The 19120-nt window shown below is 54.5% G+C and overlaps 1 protein-coding gene across 1 annotated transcript; it reads right to left on the minus strand.

The window, feature by feature from the left end:
* Positions 1-3023: 3023 nt before the first annotated feature.
* Positions 3024-16983, minus strand: KCNN4 (potassium calcium-activated channel subfamily N member 4). Its single transcript, XM_080909125.1, has 9 exons — positions 16716-16983; positions 12978-13073; positions 10462-10883; positions 8991-9126; positions 6605-6715; positions 6043-6161; positions 5785-5854; positions 3951-4118; positions 3024-3425 (listed from the first exon to the last, which is right to left on the minus strand). Exons 1-8 carry the CDS (start codon positions 16872-16874, stop codon positions 3954-3956), a joined length of 1278 nt encoding a protein of 425 aa, XP_080765251.1. The 5' UTR covers positions 16875-16983; the 3' UTR covers positions 3024-3425; positions 3951-3953.
* Positions 16984-19120: the final 2137 nt, after the last annotated feature.

A 19120-nucleotide genomic window follows, 5' to 3' on the forward strand; every position in this document is an offset into this window, starting at 1 on the left:
CCAGGAACCCCTCCCCAGTTGGACCTTGGTGGACTCATACTGTGGTTTATCGGTGGCATCCTGGGGTGGGGGTGGGGAGGCACTTGTTCCTTCTCCCTAGAGAGATCCAGAAAGAGAACACGGAAGAACAACACGGGAATGCAATCTAATGGCTGACCGAGCAACCGCTCGGCAAAGCAGTGGGATGCAGGGCTACATCCCAGTTCCCATGACTCCTGTCTCTATATCAAAAGACAAAATCTCATTCTGTAACACAGGCTGGCCCTTAGATTATGGTCCTTCTCCCCTTGCCCTCTTAATTTCTGGGGTTATAGGGATGTGCCCTTGTCTTCCCTCTTTGCTATGGCTTTGACATTTTTCTTTGACTCTTAAAAATTCCGTCTAGCATCAAGATTTGAACTCAGGGCTTGGCACACACTAAGCAAGCCCTCTCCCACTGGGCTACAAGTCTGGCCTGTGTAGACATATTAATCTGTCTGAGTCAGTTAACTCATGTAGCAAACTCAACCCCCTAGTGTGCCCTCTTTGGTCTCTATAGGAGGAGTAGGCCAGCTGAAGGCACTGTGGGAAGGAACAGTGGTTCCAGAGGAGCTAGTAGATGGACATAGCCCCAGGCCTTCTCTCAGGGGACAGCCATCTTTGGAACCCCTCCAGTCTCTTTCTGGAAACACCACTTGGACTCCAGGTGAGCCGGCATTCAGAAGAAGGGCGGCGGAGGCAGTGGGTGGCGGACACTCTAATTTAGCCCAGGGGTGAGACTGGCAGAGGACTTGTAGGGAAATCCAAAGATAGCTCAGCCAGAATGACTCGAAGCCTGGGCTTTCCCTTCCAAGCCAGGATGAATCAGCCTGGGTAGCAGGAATGCAGACCTGGGTCCCAGGCCCGAGGCTGCTGTCTCTGACTCACTTGGGGCAGGGCAGGCAGGCAGACCAGCCAGGGGACGGGATGGCCGGGAAGCTGGGCTCTGCAACCGGACGTGTGGCTTCCTGGCTGGAACCTTGAACCAGGCCTGCATGCCCTGCAAACTCCATTTCTAGATCTGTGAAATGGGGAAGTTGAGGCCTGGATGGTGGCAATGGCTGAGGGTTTACAAAGAGCAGGGTGTCTGTCTGGGCTGGCAAGAGAGCTCATGAGTAAAAGCGCCTGGTGAGCTGCGTTTGATCCCTGGGATTTACATAGTAGAAGGAAAGAATTGACCATGGCAAGCTGTCCTCTGATCTCTACATGTGCCCATGGTGCACATGGACACACTCACACACTCAGGAGGTCGAGGCACAAGGGTTGAGTTCAAGGCTAGCCTGGACTACAGAACACCAGGGTAGCCAGGGCTACACCATGAGACCCCGTCTCAGATACAACAGCAGGGCTGGGAGATGCGTCAGTTGGCACGGTGGATGGCTCGTGCACGAGGAATGGGTCCCCAGAACCCACGTGAGAACAGCCAGGCCGGGGGTGCCGGAGAAGACAGACATAAGCTAATGGCTGCTGCTCTCCAACCATGGGTCCTGTGGTATGTTCCATCCTAGTGACAAATCTTTTCTCAAAAGAAAAAGAAAGGAAAGGTGGGGGCTGGGCCTAGCAGCTCACGCCTTTAACCCCAGCCCTTGGGAGGCAGAGGCAGGCGGCTCTGACGAGTTTAAGGCTGGCCTGCTCTATATATGTTCCAGGACAGCCAGGACTCCATGGTGAGACCCTGCCTCAGAAAAAGAAAAACAGATGGTGGACCCACGTGCATATACACTCAAGAACACACACAGAGCCATAAAAACCAAACCAAGCCGAACATTACAAAAGCACACAGTAGGTGCGCTGTCAGCGCTGCCCCCTTCCTTTTCCTGGTGAGCGGTTTTGAAACTGCTGTGTTCCTGGGCGCCTGCTCATCTCTCGGTGTGTGACTTGGCGTCGAGGACCAGGGTAGGCGTGAGTGAATAGGAAGAAGTCAACAAGGAGGGGGCAGCCACACGCTGTGGAAACGATTAACGCAGGTCCAAACGACCCCTCACGCTCTGGACGATACTAGCCGCTGACCCGACCCCCTACCCTACCCCCACCCCGTGGCACTGCGCTTTCGTACATTATCACAGCGGTTCCATGGAGACACGACATTTCACAGGGGAAGTAAAATGTTCAGAGACGTGAAGCCACTTGCCCTAGGTCACACAGCAAGTAGAGGGCAGGATGAAGATCTTGATGCCCATGTGGCTGAATCCAAACCTTTGCTCTGGTTTCAGATCTAGCAGGGTGTAGATTTCAACCACCCAGGGTTATAAAGCTGAGCGGGCACTTCGGGGGGGGGGGGGGCTTGGCTTTTCTTCTTGTTGCATTTATTTGTGGGTGGGATATGTCACAATGCCCATTTCAGAGGAGAACTTGTAGGAATCAGGTCTTTTATCTAACCTGCTGGTCCCAGGGACTGGCTCAGATTGTCAGGCTTGGCAGCGAGTTCCTGCACCAACTGAGCCATTGTACCAACCCATTTTGCTGTCTTGAGGCACGATCTCATGTGTCTGAGGATGGCCTTGAGCTCCTAATCTTGCCTCTACCTTATAAATAAATGTTGGGATTATAGGCTAGCACCCCACCCCCCAAATTTAGCCGAGACTAGCCCCAAACTCAAGTTCTTCCTGCCTTCCACTGGTTTTGTTTCTGTTTGGCTGTGTTTGTTTTGAGACCAGGTTTTAGTATGCACCCCTAGCTGTCCTGGAGCTCCCTACGTATACTAGACTGGTCCTGAACTGACAGAAATCCTCCTGCCTCTGCCTCTGCCTCCCAAGTCCAGCTGCTAACCCAGCCTCCTGAGTAGTGAGAACATACGGGGAAGCGTATGCCACCAGACCCGTCTACAGTTGGGGAAGCTGAGGCTGGGGACAGGGCAAGTGCCTCCTGCAGCAAGATCTGAAGGACTTGGGTGTTTGGAAAGAAACGGCAGCTTCTGGCTTTGTTTACCATTTATTACAAAGTATGAGGGCGGATTGGTGAGGGGCTCCCCGCACTCTCCTCCCGCGCAGTCTCTGCATTCCAGAGGAAGCGGCGTCTTCCCTGGCGTCCACCAGGGGGCAGCACCTCCCACCGCTCCGACCTGGTTCCTTCAGCGAGGCCGGCCTGCGGTTAACTGAAGCTTCCTAGCATCCTGGACCCCAGGCACCTTCTCCTCCAACAGAGCTTGAGGGGCCACGAACAGCAGCACAGCAGAAAGGGCTTCTGATGAGGGCGTATGTGTAGTGGTAATTGTGCTCCCATTGCTGTGGGACGTCCAAGCCAGTGTCCACTCACGGCTGCCACCACCAGAGTCCATGTATCTCAACGTGGGTCCGCTTGGGTCCCAGCATCTTGAGGTGATTGATTCATGGGGCTTGATCAGATTTGGCAGGGAGGATGTCCTTGAGCTCAGTCCTTGGGTACATAGTCTGATTCTTCTGTGGGTCCTGAGGAGATGGTAGATCAGTAACAGGCTAGAAATCATAGGGGCAGAGATGCCAGAGGTGGAGACTGGCAGAAGGCAGAAGGCACCGAATGTCCAGAGGTAGGAAGACAGAAGGGTACCAAATCCCAGGAGAGGAGGGTACAGGTGTGCACGGGAACAGAGACCAATCAAAGGGGGGAGAGGACTGGGAAGCCAGAAGCTACTAGTTAGGGGATAGGACTCAGAGTAAAACCCTGCCTAGAATCCCCCAGTGAGGGGCTGGGGGCGTGGCTCAGTGGTAGAGCCCCTGCCTAGAATACACAACGCCAAGAGTCAGTCTCCCTTTGGCCACGCCCCCTCGCACAAAAGAGAGAAATGAGGCTGAAGGAATCTCCGTTTTTTTTTTTTTTTCCAGTCCAGCCCTGAACTCAGAGTCCTAAGAGGCGAGACAGCTTAAGAGAAAGGGTGGCCTTATCTATAGGCACCAGCCACATCAGGCACTGGCCATAGACGCGGAGTTTTCCTGGCCCAGTCCCTGCCCCCTCACCAGCTATGTGGCCTCCTGGCTGGGTTCTGGTAGCGGCTGTTGCTGCAGGGCAGTGCCAAGCAGCTCAGTCAGGGCATCCAGCTTCCCTGCCAGCCCGTCGATCCTCTTCTCCAGGGCGCGGTGGGAGGTGCTGAGGCACAGCTGCAGGTCGCACAGGATCATGTGCATCTGAGTGGGAGGCGAACACAGGAGTGAGGTTGTCCAAGAGCCCCGTCTGCTCTACCGAGTGGGGCAGCAGAAAACTCGCTGGCCCTGCAGGACTGTTCTTTTGCAGTGGGGTGGGGCAAAGTCTTTGGTAGCCCAAGCTGGAACTGAATACTGCGCTACTGGATTTACAGACAGATGAAGGCTGACATCTGGGTGCTGGGAACCCAACCTGGGTCCTGTGCAAGAGCAGGAAATGGTCTTAACCGCTGACTCATCGCTTCATCCCTAATTAGCTTGATTGGATTCCTGATCTTCCTGCCTCTGCCTCCCAAATGCTGGGATTACAGGCATATACAGCCATGCCTGGTTTTTTGCAGGGCTGGGGATTGAACCTGGCGCTTCATGGGTACCAGGGAAGCGTTCACCCTCAACCTTGTCTGTGAGCTTGCTGTGGGAACCATCCGATTCTGTGGCCACGCCCTATAACCTTCATCCACTGCACTCCACCTATTCCGGCTGACCAGACCACGCTGTCTTCTGAGACGTGTCATGTAGTCTGGGGACCTGTGTCTGGGACTATGTTTACCATGGCTTCAGTGCCAAGGGTGGCTGTTTGGATTGTGCTGGGCTAACAAGAAAAGGCCACTACATAAAGAAGGGCAGTCATGAGCCAGGCCAAAGCGGCATGACGTCACCATCGCTGGTGGAGCCGAAGGGTCTGAGCCTCAGCCTCGAGGGGACCCCTCTGCCCTCGGGCACCCGCTTCCCAAGTGTTGGGAGCTGGCTTTTGCTGAAACAGCCTCATCACCTGTCAGGGTATCCCTTACATTTTTTTTAAGTTGGGTTGGTTGTCAGTGTTTGAGCCGCTCTGTAACTCTGCCCGGTTTTATTTGCATAAGAGTCGCACCTGGAAGGAAATTTATATCCGTCCACATGTAAGTGATAAAGATGATTTGAAACCAAACATTGGCACTCTTTGGTGGGTTTTTTTTTTTTTTAAGTCTAAAAGGAGCCAGCGTCTTAAGCAAGGAGGGGGGGAGGCTTTTTTTCTCCATCCTGTAACCTTTACTGCACATCTGCGCCCCTCCCCCGCGGTGATTCCCCTTTCGTGTCGGCAGCTTGTCTTAAAAACAAATTCTTTACTATTGTTTGTGCATAGGATGTGGGGGGGAGGGGCCCAAGCCTGGCAGTCGCAGAACAACTTTGTGGGGTCCGTTCTCTTTTTCTACCTTTATTATGGGTTCTAGTGACTCAAGTCACTAAACCTTCCCACTGGGCCCTAGGATGGGGATGTTTAAAATTTGTTTTTGTTTGCCCTTGTTTCTGGTTTTTTTTTTTTTTTTTTTTTTTTTTTTTTTTTGAGACAGGGTTTCTCCGCATCGCCCTGGCTATCCTGGAACTCACTCTGTAAACCACGCTAACCTCGAACTCAGAGATCCACCTGCCTCTCTGCCTCCTGAGTGCTGGGATTAAAGGCTTGTACCACTACCGCCTACTTTTTTGTGAGATAGGGTCTCAGGTAGCCCAGGCTGGTCTTGAACTCACAATGCATCCACTCCCCCAGTGTTGGGACTCCAGGCCTGAGCTACCGAGTCTGCGTCTAAGGGTCCCTTCTTCACAGGTTCATCTTCCAGCCTCAGCCCCACCCTGCCCCTTCCCCAAGACCTCCTCTCTAGGGCCCTGGTACCTTGGAGATGTCCACCATGGAATTCACTTGTTCCCGGAGCTTCCGGTGTTTCAGCCGTACCTGGCGGAACCTGCGCGGGAGGTGGGCAGAGGGGAGGGGTGAGGGGAGAGGAGCCAGGACGCAAAGGAGCAGTCTGCCTCAGAGCAGGAGGGACCCTGGGAATCCAGGGCCACTAGCACCGACTGAGCGGTGCTCTGGGTTGGTGTCTGGGCACGAACACACTAGGCAGAGGTGACAGGGACACAGGGAGGCTCTCACTTGTGGATGGCAGCCAGCATCTTGCGCTGATGCCTGCGGGCGGCTCGCGAGTCCTTCCTTCGAGTGTGCTTGTAGTACATCCAGGCTTCCTGCAGCAGCCGCGCGGCTGACTCCTTCATCTGAGGGGGATGGCGCAGGGTCAGGGGAGAGGGGTGCCCCGGGAATCTGGTAGACCAGGTTTTGAAGTAGGGGGACTGGTTTTTTTTTTTTTTTTCTCTTTAGGGTCTTGCTATGTAGCCCAGGTTAGCCTCAAATTCCCTGCCATCTTACTGTCTGACCCTTCCGAGTACTGGGTTACACACACGAACCATCATGCGTTTTAAGGAGTCTTTAGTACAGGGTGGTCTCCCGTAGCCCACTTGGCCTTGAACCGCACGGCTGAGGATTACCTTGAACCCCTGATCTTCCTGCATCCGTCTCCTGAATGCTGGGATTACAGGTCTACACCACCATGCCTGATTTACATGGTGCTTGGGGTTGAACTCAGGGTCTTATGGGATCTAGGCAAAGGTCTCATGACTGGACTACAGCCCCAGCCCGAGCGCCCGGCGCCCAGCCTCACCTCTTTGGTGTAGTGGATGTCCATCATGAAGTTGTGCACGTGTTTCTCTGCCTTGTTAAACTCCAGCTTCCGGGCCACCACAGCCACCAGCAGAGCGGTGCAGCAGACGCCCTGTGGGCGCACCGAGCAAGGCGTGTGACTCTGAGGGACTCTCACGAGTCTTCACGAGCCACAGAGGGTGGGTACAGCCGCTGCCACTTCATCAACAGAGCTATCTCTGAGGCTGGCCTGAATTCACTATCAAACTTCTGATCGGCTGCCTAGACCTCCGAAGTGCTGGGGTCACGGGCACATATCACTGTGCCCAGTTATACCGTACCATGTACCTAACCCCAGGTCTTCATAAATGCCAAATTTCCAGCCCTGTTTGTCTTAGGGTATGGAGAGAGTCTTTCTAGGTAGCCCAGGCTACCCCCAGACCTTCGTCAACCGTCCAGTTCTGGACTCACAGGCATGCTCCGCCCATCACCCCCGCCCGCGCCCCTGCAGCTTGAATGCCTCTTTCTTAAATGATGGAGTAGAAAACGGGAGGACAGCCTCTCTGGGGGACAGACGTGTCCCCCCAGTATCTGTGAAAATGACACCAGTCGCCGCTGGAAAATGTCAGAGCAGAGACTGGCAGAGACGACCTGTCTGCACCAGACTCAGGCGCTGTGACACACACCTATAGACCCAGTACCAGGGGAGGAGGGGACAGCACTGAGGCAGGAGGATCGGCCTCTGCTGTATGGCAGGCTTGAGGCTAGCCTGGGCTACATGAGCCCTTTGTCCATCTCTCTACCCCGAAAACAAACAACACAGGAACATCACCGAGATGACCGAGGGGGTAAGAGGCACTTGCCACCAGGCCTGGTGATCTGAGCTGCATCTCCATCCAAACCCTTACAGTGGAGGAGGGGGCCCAGTCTCTAACAGTTGCCCTTGGACCACGACGTGAGGGCCCTGACATGCAAGACCCCCCCCCCAATGAATAACCAAATATAATCTAAAAGTATTAAAAAAGATGCTATTGTTGTGCCATGGAGGCTCTGAGCCAGGCATGATGTGTGTGTGTGTGTGTGTGTGTGTGTGTGTGTGCACGTGAGTGTGTGCACTTAATGCCTCATACTTTCAGTTTCTCTTTCTGTCAAACGACACAGCCCTGAGGGGCTCTGATCTTCAGGAATATTTCTTTTCTGGCTTTTCTGTCCACCTACTGTGTGCGTGTCCAACTTGCTTGCTACACCATTGCTCACCCATGGACTCAAGGCTTAGGGGACTCAACATGTCTCGGGGCAGCATCAGAGCTGGGAGCTGGTGGCTTAGATCCTCTGTGGGAAGGGCTAGGCCAAGGCACTTGGGGCTGGGCCCCCGAGAGGGAGAAGGAGTCCGGTGGAACTGGGTGGTGGCCGTGGGGGTCTGTAGTAGGAAGGAGGGTGACTGTGGGGGAGGGAACATAGCCTGGAGGAGGGGGGCATAGCCTGGAGATAGGAGCCTCTGCTTCTGCCCAAAGGGCTCTAGATCAAGGGTGGGAACAGTGAGCTGCGGAAATGTGTGGGATCCATTACAACAACTGTCCCCCAGCCCCCACTTCCTCCCAGCAAGCTCAGAGGCTGGGGTCAGAACAGATGTGTAGGATCCATTACCAGAACTGGCATCTCCCCCACTCCACCCCTGCTGCTTTTACTGAGTACTCCCTTGCGCTTCCTGTTTGAACCCTTGACTTGACGTTTTTCACCTGCCCTTTCAACAACCCAACAAGGAGGATGCTGGGACTGTACCCACTTAACAAATGGGGGCACCGAGGCCCAGAAACATCATGTGGTTTGCCTGAGCCCCATAGCTTGCAAGGGACAAAGTGGGGCTTTGAATCTATGAAGCCTGGTCCCCAAAACATACTCCTGATGGTGACTTTCCACCCAGTTCCCCTAGGGGAGGACAGGACACTGGATCCCTTGGCTTGGGAAGAAATGGAACTGGGGAATTGGGGCCTGGGTCTGAGGAAATGAACCCTGGGTTCTAGACTAAGAGAGACCATAGTCTCAAGAAAGGTTATTTGTAGTATCTAGCATGCTTGAAAGACGAAGCAGGATTGAGGGTTTAAGGCCAGCCTGAGGTACATAGGGAGTTTGGGGCTAGCCTGGGATACATAGCAAAACCCTAACTTAAAGGAGGAGGAGGAGAGAGGGGGGAGAAGTGGGGGTGGAGGAGAGGGAAAAGGAAGAGGAGAAAGAAATGGGGTTGGATTTTGAATAAAGAATGAAGCTGGGGGTGGGGGGGGAAGCTGGGGGGGTGGCGGGGGGGGTCTGCTACCCGAATTTCTCAGGGATGTCAGGGAACCTATGTTGGTTTCCTGAGCCATGATATCAGCAGCGGCTGGGACAGGGTCTTGAGGGGCAGAACTCACCATGACTCCGGTGCACAGGCAGACAATCTTGCCCCACATGGTGCCAGGTACCACGTCCCCGTAGCCAATGGTCAGGAATGTGATCGGTATCAGCCACAGTGTGTCTGTGAGGTGTCCCGTGGCATTGACAACCTGCCTATGGGCAAAGGGAACTTAATTCTGAAATCCCAGCCTGGGGGTGTCGGTGGGGTTCACCCCCTAACTCTTCCTGCCACATTTTTTTTTAACACCAAGAAACATCTGGATAGAACGCCAGGAATTCTGCCCTCTTCTCTGCTGTGTGACCTCTTTCAGGTGCTCAACCACGCTGGGCTGCAAAGTACAAATCCAGGTCTGACAAGGTCTGGGACGGTGGTTCTCAACGGGTGGGTCGCGACCCCGCGGCGTTCGACTAACCTTTTCACAGGAGCCGCCTACAGACATTGACGCTACAATTCATAACAGGAGCAACAAACCTTATAGTTCTGAAGAAGCGACAAATATACATTTCTGGTTGGGGGGGGGGGCGCCACAGCTTGAGGAACTGAATTAAACGGTCGCCGCACAGGAAGGTTGAGAACCTCTGCTCTAGCGCCTGTTTGAGTTCAGGTAGGCAACCAGGGCGACTAGACTCAAGAGGGGGCGGATAAGGGCTAAGCTGGGGCGCAGACCCAGCCTGAAGTTCACTTGGCAGGAGCTATCCAGAGGAAGCTACGTCTTTATCTAACGTCCACGAAGAGGTTCTATGGCCTTCACGCGATAATCAGGATCAAAATGATTGACATCTCTTTTTTAAAAAAAGCGAGGGGGGTTGTCGGGAGCAGGGCATAGTGACACCCATCGGTGACCCCAGCATTCAGGAGGCTGAGGTACTGGGGTGTTAGAGGCAGCCTGGGCTCCAGAAGTTTGGCTATGTTGCCCCAAGGCCCTCTCAGGTTGGGTTTCCTGGTGGGACCCTGAGGGGCCTTAAGAATCGAAGCTCCCCTCCATCTGTTTATGGTTGCTAAGCAATAGCTAGGTCCTGCAGGGAATTCCCCCAGCAAAGTGGGTCCAAATGTCCGCTTCCCAGACTCACCAAGCACTTACTGTACCCGCTAATTTGGAAAAGCTGTTCTTTTCAACAAGGTACTTACTAGGATTAGTCCTCATTACCAGAGTCTGAATCTGAACTCGCTATGGGAGCCAGAAGGGTGGGTTTGCCTGGGATCTCTCCCCTCCCCCACTCCCACCCCCACCCCACCCCCGTGTGTGTGTGTGTGTGTGTGTGTGTGTGTGTGTGTGTGAATGCGCGCGCGCGCGCCCGTGTTTTCTAGGTGGCTCAGAAGTTGGAACCACCTCAAGGACTTGCGCTTTCTCAGCCAAGAAGGGCAGAAAGTGAGCCTGTCCCGATTGCTGAGGTTGGCTGGTCCCCACCCAGGCTTGTGGCCTGCACCACCACGACCAGCAGACCCTGAGACCCCGGTGTCTCCTCCCTGTGCTCCAGGCTCCTCACCTCTCAGCCACAGACAGCACCCAAGCTGTGGTGAGCCAGAGGCCCAGCGTGAGGCCCAGCAACAGGCGACCCGGGTGCGTGTTCATGTATAGCTTGGCCACGAACCAGTGGCGGAAGCGGACTCGGTTGAGCGCCCCGATGCTGCGGTAGGACGCGTTGAGCAGGACCCCGCTACGCAGCAGTACCGCGCGGGGCACCAAGTAGAGACGCAGCAGCATGGCCAGGGACAGCAACGCCTCGCCTTCGCCCAGGAAGCCCGGCCAGGGCTGCGCGTCGGTGCCTTCCCCCGCCAGGGCGCAGTGAGGGCTCCGTAGGGGAACCGGGTGCACCCCGCACACCAGCAGCTCCAGCAGGATCTGCGCCACCTGCCGCCGGGTCAGCGCCACGCGCCAGTCCCGGAGCCCGTTGTCAGTCATGAACAGCTGCAGGGAAGGGGCAGACACAGGGAGAGAGGTCAGGTGCGGGGCAGGCAGTGGCACACCCCGCCTGCGCCCCGAGATAAGATATGGAGGACGCCCTGGGCCAGGAAAGGGTAGGACAGAGATAGCTACTCAGGGCGTGGGGCTGGGGAAGGAGGCAGGCGGGAACCCAACAAGTCATTTCTCCACCTTTTCCAACTCTCCTGGCTAGTTCCGACCCACTTCCGGAAGGAATTGAGTCCCACAAATTGAGTGCCTCTTGTGTGCCCTGACAAGTTCTATAAGCTGCAATTTGTAGCGACTGAGACAGAACCATCGACCTCCCAGGGCTTATGTGCCCGTCCCTGAGGGCTCTGCCCACTCATGGCTTTGAGGCAAAAATAATGGGGGGGGGGCTGTGAGATGGCTTAGTGAATAAAGGCATTTAGTACCAAGCCTGACTCCCTGAGTACCAGCCTTAGCATCTACATTGCACACTCTGGCGCCATGTAATTTATAACCTAGGCTAGGTCAACTGAGTGATGTTCTGGTCTCAGACCCCCAAGTGTTGGGACTACAGGTGTGCTGCCACATTTACCTCCATTTAGGCAGCATTTGGACGCCTTAGGGACTGCTCTGTCCCCTGTATATGTGGCTTAACAAATGCTCATATACAGAGATTCATATACTCGCTCCTAATTTACAAATCTGAACACTGGGCCCAGAGCATGAACTGCTCTCTGTGAGGTTGGTTGGTTTGTTCGTTTGTTTTTTTTTTTTTTCAATGTGAAGGTAAAAATCACTCCAAAATACTAAAAGAGTGCTCTCCACTAAGCCATGCCCCCAGCCCCTCTGAGCCACGCCCCCAGCCCCTCACTGGGGGATTCTAGGCAGGGGCTCTACCACTGAGCCACGCCCCCAGCCCCTCACTGGGGGATTCTAGGCAGGGGCTCTACCACTGAGCCACACCCCCAGTCTTATTTTTATTCCCTTATCTTTCTTTAGCACTGAGCTACCAGATCTCTACCCTATATTACTGTGTCCTTACCTATTGAAATCACAAGTCACCTAACACTTAACATCCTACAGTAGTGCCAGCCCCTAATATGAGATTTTTCCCCCCTCCTCCAGACTCAACAACTCTTCTAGCCATCTTTGAACTCTGGTCTCACTGAGACATAATGCCGTTCCCATATTCATATCTCCAGATCTTTTCCCCGGTTTGCCAACTCCAATCTAAGACAGTGATCCTCAGCCATGTACAGTAGCACCCTGGGATGTGCTTGGCACCTGAAAGGCACTCAGTTAAAATACAGTCTTTGGTCCTGTATGATGGCTCAACGAATCTTCACCTCCAAACCCCATGACCTGAGCTTGAGGCCTAAAACCCCACGTGGTAGAAGGAGAGAACTGACTTGTATAATGTGTCCTCTGACTTCCAAGTGTGCCCGCATAAATAAATAAATGAATGTTTTAAAAATTTACATACACAGCATTATTCTCATTAATAACAGTTGTAAAGAAATTAGGCACATAACTCAGTGGTAGAGCTCCAGCCTAGAATCCCCCAGTGAGGGGCTGGGGGCGTGGCTCAGTGGTAGAGCTCCTGCCTAGAATCCCCCAGTGAGGGGCTGGGGGTGTGGCTCAGTGCAACGTCCTGACTTCAAACCCCCTGCAACAAAATTAATTTTTAAAAAGTAAGTGGTCAGGCTGGAGAGGTGGCTCAGCAGTTAAGAGCATTGACTGCTCTTCCAGAGGTCCTGAGTTCAAATCCCAGCAACCACATGGTGACTTGCAGCCATCTGTAATGAGATCTGATGCCTTCTTCTGATGTGTCGGGAGACATATGATAAATAAATAAATCTTTTAAAAAATGTAAATGGTCTTGGGACCCAGGAGCTGGAAGGGCAGGTAATGCCACCAACTCTAAGTGGACAAGGATACATATTGGGGCTACACTGGGGGATGGGTCACCTATGCCAGCAGAATCTGCCTGTCTGTCTGTCTGTCTGTAGCTCAGTCCATCCCAGTGGGCAAAGGTATAGACAGACTAGTGCATCTCAGGGAAGGAGAAGGATACTCGGAAAGCAAAGCTGGGGGGGGGGGTACCCAGCTTACCTGGACCTCCTTGGCATGGAAGACCACAATAAGACAGAGGAGGAAGGCAGTGGACAGGGTGATTAAACACTTCACCAGGAGCAGGTATAGCACCCACTGTGTGGGAACAAAAGACAGTGAGCCAGCGCTTCCGGTCCACTCACCCCAGTCCCTCCCTTCAGAAAGGCTGTCTCTACATTCCCAACAACGGTCTGCCTCCCCAACCAGGCCCTCCTGACACCTCAAAACCAGTCTGGAGTCTAGTGTGCAGCTCACGCTTATGATCTTCAGTAGGCCGAGACAGGAGGATTTCTAATTTGGGTCTACTGCCCCGTGGTAGATGGACATCACCATCTAAGCCGGACAGCCATGTCTCAGATTCTCACCACCCTCCACTCCCTACCGTCAGGAGGCCTTGAAACTCACATTCTTTCTCTTTCCCTAGGAAAAGTCCTTCCTCATTGAGCATCATTCTGCCCTTCTCTAATCTGGGGAATGGACCCCAAGACACCCCCAGCCCCGGCTCCCCACAGGGGGGTCCCCAGTCCTGCTTTATGAACCCCTTCTTCTCTTCTACCACTTCCCCTGGCTGTATGCCCAGGGACATGGGGCGGAAGTTCAGGGCCTGCATAAAGCGCCAGAAGTTTTTTTTTTTTTTTTTTTCTTTCTTCCTCCGTTTGTGTGGCAATGCCTTAGAGGGATCTAGAATTTAGGGGGGAAGGATTTAGAGAGTTGGGGGTGAGAAATTGCTGGGTTCCCTAAGACGGGCCGATGACCACCGGGAGGTACTGTCCCAGGGCAGGGCTTGCCTGGGTTCCCTCCTTGACCCCCTGCACCTGTTCCTCCTCAGCCCTCTGCCAGCTTCCCTGGCTGGGCCCGCGCCAGCACCCCGCCTCTGAGCAGGGGAAGAGGGCCAGTTTCCTGCCCCGGAGGGGGGCTCCCCCCACCCCTGTCTGAACAATGGCGCTGTTGTCCCCAGCTTTCCCTTCCCCCATCACCCTTCACCCTTCACCCTTGCCCAGTTCCCCGTTCAGTTTTTCAGTTTGTCTCAGCCGCTATCGCTGGCAGACACCAGCCATTTTCCCATAATGCAATTCATTGCTCCTGCGGCAGGGGTGGGGGCGTCCCCCTTCCCAAATTCTACACCCAGATTCCCTCTGCTTCTCGACCTCTCAAGTGCTAGGATTACAGACATGCATCACCCCAGTTCAGTCGGGGAGACTGAACCCAGGGCCTTTGTGCAGGTTAAGCAAGTACTCTACCAACTGAGCTACTGCCTGTGCGTGTGTGTGTGTGTGTGTGTGTGTGTGTGTGTGTGTGTGTGTGTGTGTGTGTCTCGCGGGGGAGGGGTCCATGCATGCCTTTCGGTCCCTGAGTGCATCTCTCCAACTAGGGTTTCTGGCTCTCTCTCTCTCTCTCTCTCTCTCTCTCTCTCTCTCTCTCTCTCTCTCTCTCTTCCCTCCCCACCCCCACCTTCCTTCTGTGGACTGTCCTTTCCTCCCCAAGTCTCTGTCCGGCCCATCTTCTCTGCTTCACTTCATCCAAAGCTCTGTCTCTTCCTTCCTACAGTCTTGGCACCCGCTGCTCCCTCTGTCTTCGTGTGGTCAAAAACAAGTTTGTTCCATTGAGATGGAGTTGGAAAGGAGCTGGCATGGAGGTCACCTAGGCAGCCATTGGAAGGGGGGTTAGGGCGGGGATGCGGGGATGCGGTTCACCTGGAAGAGTGCTTACTGCTTACTTAACATCCGCAGAGCCTTGGGTTTGACCCTCATCCTGGTGTAAACTGAGTGTTGCGGTACATGCCTGTGATCCCTGCACTTGGGGAAGTGGAGGCAGGCAGATCAGAAGTACATGGTCATCCTCAGCTTCGTAGCCAGTTCAAGGCCAACCTGGGCTACCAGAGACCTTGTCTCAAACAAAGATTGGGAAGGGACATTTATGGCTATGTTTGAACAGATGGGAAAACTGAGGCTCAGAGAGTGGCATCTGCTCCTTCGAGAATCACAGTTGGAGGAAAGCCTGGGCAGGTAGTGAAAAGGGAGAAATGAAGGATAAGAAAGACCCCCTGGTCCCTTCCCTTCAGCCAGGATTCTCAGGTCCCCACCTCCCCTGCTGGGCGCGGTGCAGGAGCGTGGGAGCGCCGGGCAGGCCCCAGCCACGTTTCCTGTTGGCATGGCTCTGGACGGCCCCACCCCCTCGCAGTGGCTGCCCTCTCCTTGGCCACTTGGCTGAAGGAAGCTGGCCTGCCCTGACCCTCCATGTGGCTGCCGGTCACTTCACAGCAGCTGCTTCCCACACTCCCAATCCTCAAATGCTGGGCTGAGCACCAGGGCCCGCAAGTTTGCCTAAAGAACGTTCCATCTGCGCATGCGCACGCATACCCAGCCCCCTGCCCCAGCTTTTCTGTTGGCAAGTGTGTCTGCCCTTCAAGCCACAGACCCGACCCTTGCCCTCCATCTCTTATGCCACAAGCCTGACTAGGGTCGGAATATCCCCGGGGCTTGCTAAAACCTGTTCCAGCCTCACCTGTTCTCCCTGGTCTTCCAGAGATGGATTGATAGCTCTCTTGAGTGTGCCCCCCCACATTGTTTGGATTTATTTCTGGTTTTGAGATAAGGTCTTGGGCAGCCCAGGCTGGCCTCTAATTCAGCATGAAGCCTAGGCTGGGCCTATCTTTATGATCCTCTTGCCTCCCTCCACCCCCCCCTCCATACTTGGACCCCATCCCTGGTGAGACTTTTTGAGGCTCCTGCGGACTCTTGAGTCTGAACCCAAGACTCCTCTTCCACAGGGACGAAGGAGTTCAAGGCACTAAACCATTATCTTGCAAGCGAGTAACAGGTGCCTTCTGGGGCTAATGGCGCTTCTGTACGTTAGAGGTGGGTGGAGGCTCCAGTCCCCACTTTCTCCTCTGTCAGGGTACTGCCTGGTGTTACCGGGTAAATGGCAGAGGCTAGATAAGGAGCAAGGGGACGCCTAATGACAACGTTTGTCTCCCTCGCCCTCCCTTCACTAGAGCTGGGCTATCAAGGGTCAGCCTTGCATGGGCCTCAACAATGCCTGAGGGAGAGAGGGAGGGGGAAGGAGCAGGAGGAATTCACAGTAGCTCAGGTTTCAGGGGTGCAGACCCCCCATCTGCCTCCCTCACACCCAGCAGTCCAGACACCAGGCCTCCTCCCTCACACCCAGGGGTGCAGACACCAGGCCCCCTCCCTCACTCTCACGGGTCCAGACACCAGGCCCTCCTCCCTCACTCCCAGGGGTGCAGACACCAGGCCTCCTCCCTCACACCCAGGGGTGCAAACACCAGCTCCCTCCCTCACTCCCAGGGGTGCAGACAGCAGGTCTCCTCCCTCACACCCAGGGGTGCAGACACCAGGCCTCCTCCCTCACTCCCAGGGGTGCAGATACCAGGCCTCCTCCCTCACTCCCAGGGGTGCAGACACCAGGCCTCCTCCCTCACAGCCAGGGGTGCAGACACCAGCTCCCTCCCTCACACCCAGGGTGTAAGACCCCCAGCCCTCTCCCTCACAACCCAGGGGTGCAGACACCAGTCTCTCCTCCCTCACACTGGGTTCCCTGTCCCCAGCGCCCCCCACACACACCAGGTTCCCTGTCCCCAGCGTCCCCCCCCCACCAGGTTCCCTGTCCCCAGCTCCCCCCCACACACCAGGTTCCCTGTCCCCAGCGTCCCCCCCCCACCAGGTTCCCTGTCCCCAGCCACCCCCTCCACCAGGCTCTCGGAAGGGATCCACTTACCTTGCAACCCAGAAACCACAACATCTCAGCGTGCAACACCATGAGTCCGATGCCAGTTCCCGCCAGCACCAGTGCCCAGCCGGCCACTCTCTTCTCCTGCTCCAGCAGGCGCTTTCTCCGTCTCAGGGCCCCCAGGCCAGTCACCAGCTCCCCGCCCATGGTCCCTGAGGTCTTGGGGCTCAGCCAGCTTCCTGCCCAGGGTCCCCCACCTCTCAGTACGCAAATGGCAGCCAGCTTGGCTTCCAGGCCAGCGACCTGTTCTGCTCACTCTGGGACTTTTGCTGGAAGGCACAGCCTAGCCCCGTGCCCTCTGGGGAGTGGTAACTGCGGCAGGCAGGGCAGGGCGGGGAGGGACGGGGAGGTCCCTGGGTAGGGGGAGGCTGCCCATCCCACCCCTTCTGAGACTAAGGAGGGGCTGGGGTGTGTCTTGTGGCCCCAGGCAAGGAAGAAGACTCCATCCACGTGGGCAAAGACACTCTCTGACACAATCAATTGTGACTCTCCAACGTTTGCACTCTGTGGTACACACCTACAACCCACCACACCCAGACACCACAGAGCACCCCCACGACAGACCGGAGATAGAGCCCAACACATCAGCACACACCACACAACCTCCACAGAAATGACTCACACTCCCGAAAGTTCAGAAACCCACAGCCACACCCAGACACCACACACACACACACACACACACACACACACACACACACGTGGTGTGACACATTCGGCACTTAGCAGGGCAGCAGCGTCCTGTTGGACACAGGGCCACCCAAAGGTTCTGCTCACACAGTCACACACAGCATTCAAAGTGGGGCTGGGGGAGGGGCTGTGTCACACACAGCGATGAAAAGTGAGCGCTGCTCTCAAAAGGAGTCTGACTTCTGTTTCTAGCACCTACTTGCCACGTGGCTCAAACCACCTGTAACTTCAACTTCAGGAGTCTCTGTGGGCTCCCCAACACATATGGCTTATATTAACATGCATAAATAAAAAATAAATCTTAAATAGTAATATTAAAATGGGGCCAGGGGTGAAATGCAGTCATTCGCGGGCTCCTTTGAGTCACAGAAGCCCTGAGCTGGATCCCAGCATGGCATAAAGTGGTCATGCTTGAATCCTGGCACCAGGAAGCTGGAGGCAGGAGAACCAACAGGTCTCAGTCACTGTCAACTGTGAGTTCAAGGTCAGCCTGGGCCATAAGAGACCCTGTTACCAAGTAAAACCCCACGATAGTCTACGATACAAAGAGCTAAGCACCAGCGACCACACGGAACATGACCAAGAACAACACAAATCTACAGCAGGTATAGACACACCAATTTGTAAGAGTCACCAGGCACAACACAAACGTGTCAACAGATACACAAGGAGGTTCAAGTGTGGGACACAGAGAGATACCCTATATGTGCAAACACCTGGGGGTAGCAGACACTGTCACCCAGCACCTAGAGAACAGGAAATGCACAGTAGCTCCCATCACTATGTGTGGGACTCAAACACACACACTTCTGACATTGATACTGACACACACTGGTGTACTTGACACTCAGCATGCCTTAGCACAGAATATGATTCAAACCGGAGAACAGCCAAAGGAGGTGTGCAAGCAGCTTCTACCCGAAGTTGGACATTCTAGGACATTCTAGCCACACAAGACACTGTCTAGGATGGTATTCTTTGGAGGGGGTGGGGTTGGATTCAGAGCCACAAGAACACCAATATCTAGATTGTCACACCATCAACCCAAAGTCACTCCAACATGCGTGCCACACAAACACAACACATTCAAACACATTCACAGAAGAGAAAGAACCTTAATGTAGATATATATCCTGACACCAGTTACATGGTTGTTTCACTGAGTCAGACAGGGTGCTACATTCACATTTACACACACACACACACACACACACAAACACACACACACACACACTACATACACACAGCCTATAGGCAGGGCTGGGAAGGTGGTTAGTTAGTAAAGTGTGAGGATCTGAGTTCGAATCCCAGCACCTTTGTGAAAAGTCAGGTGCAGGGGTTGGAGAGATGTCTTAGCAGGCAAAAGCCCACGCTCCTCTTGCAGACGACCCTGATTTAGTGTCCAGCACCAACGTTTGGTGGCTCACAATAGCCTGTAACTTCAGTGAATCCAGTGTCACCCCTGCTGACTTCCACTGGTATCCGCGCACACACACACACACACACACACACACACACATGGCGTACACAGTACATGGGAGTGCGCGTGCGCACACACGCATGCCCACACGCACTCATGCATGCACAAAGAAGACTAAAATAAAAGACGTGGTTTTTAAAACGTTAGGAGCAGAGGTGCACGCATACCTGTCACCCCAGCCCTGGGTGGGGAGGTGATGTGTTCAGATGGATGGAGCCATTCT

The sequence above is a fragment of the Micromys minutus genome (assembly GCF_963924665.1).
Source record: "Micromys minutus genome assembly, chromosome: 32".
NCBI classification, from domain to species: Eukaryota; Metazoa; Chordata; class Mammalia; order Rodentia; family Muridae; genus Micromys; species Micromys minutus.

Excerpts from the sequence above, each read along its gene's own strand:
- KCNN4 (XM_080909125.1), bottom strand. The coding sequence starts at position 16,874 with ATGGGCGGGGAGCTGGTGACTGGCCTGGGGGCCCTGAGACGGAGAAAG. Across the intron at positions 10,884-12,977 it reads TCCATGCCAAGGAGGTCCAG|CTGTTCATGACTGACAACGG; the intron begins GTAAGCTGGGTA and ends CCTTCCCTGCAG. Across the intron at positions 4,119-5,784 it reads CCATGGTGGACATCTCCAAG|ATGCACATGATCCTGTGCGA; the intron begins GTACCAGGGCCC and ends CCTCCCACTCAG.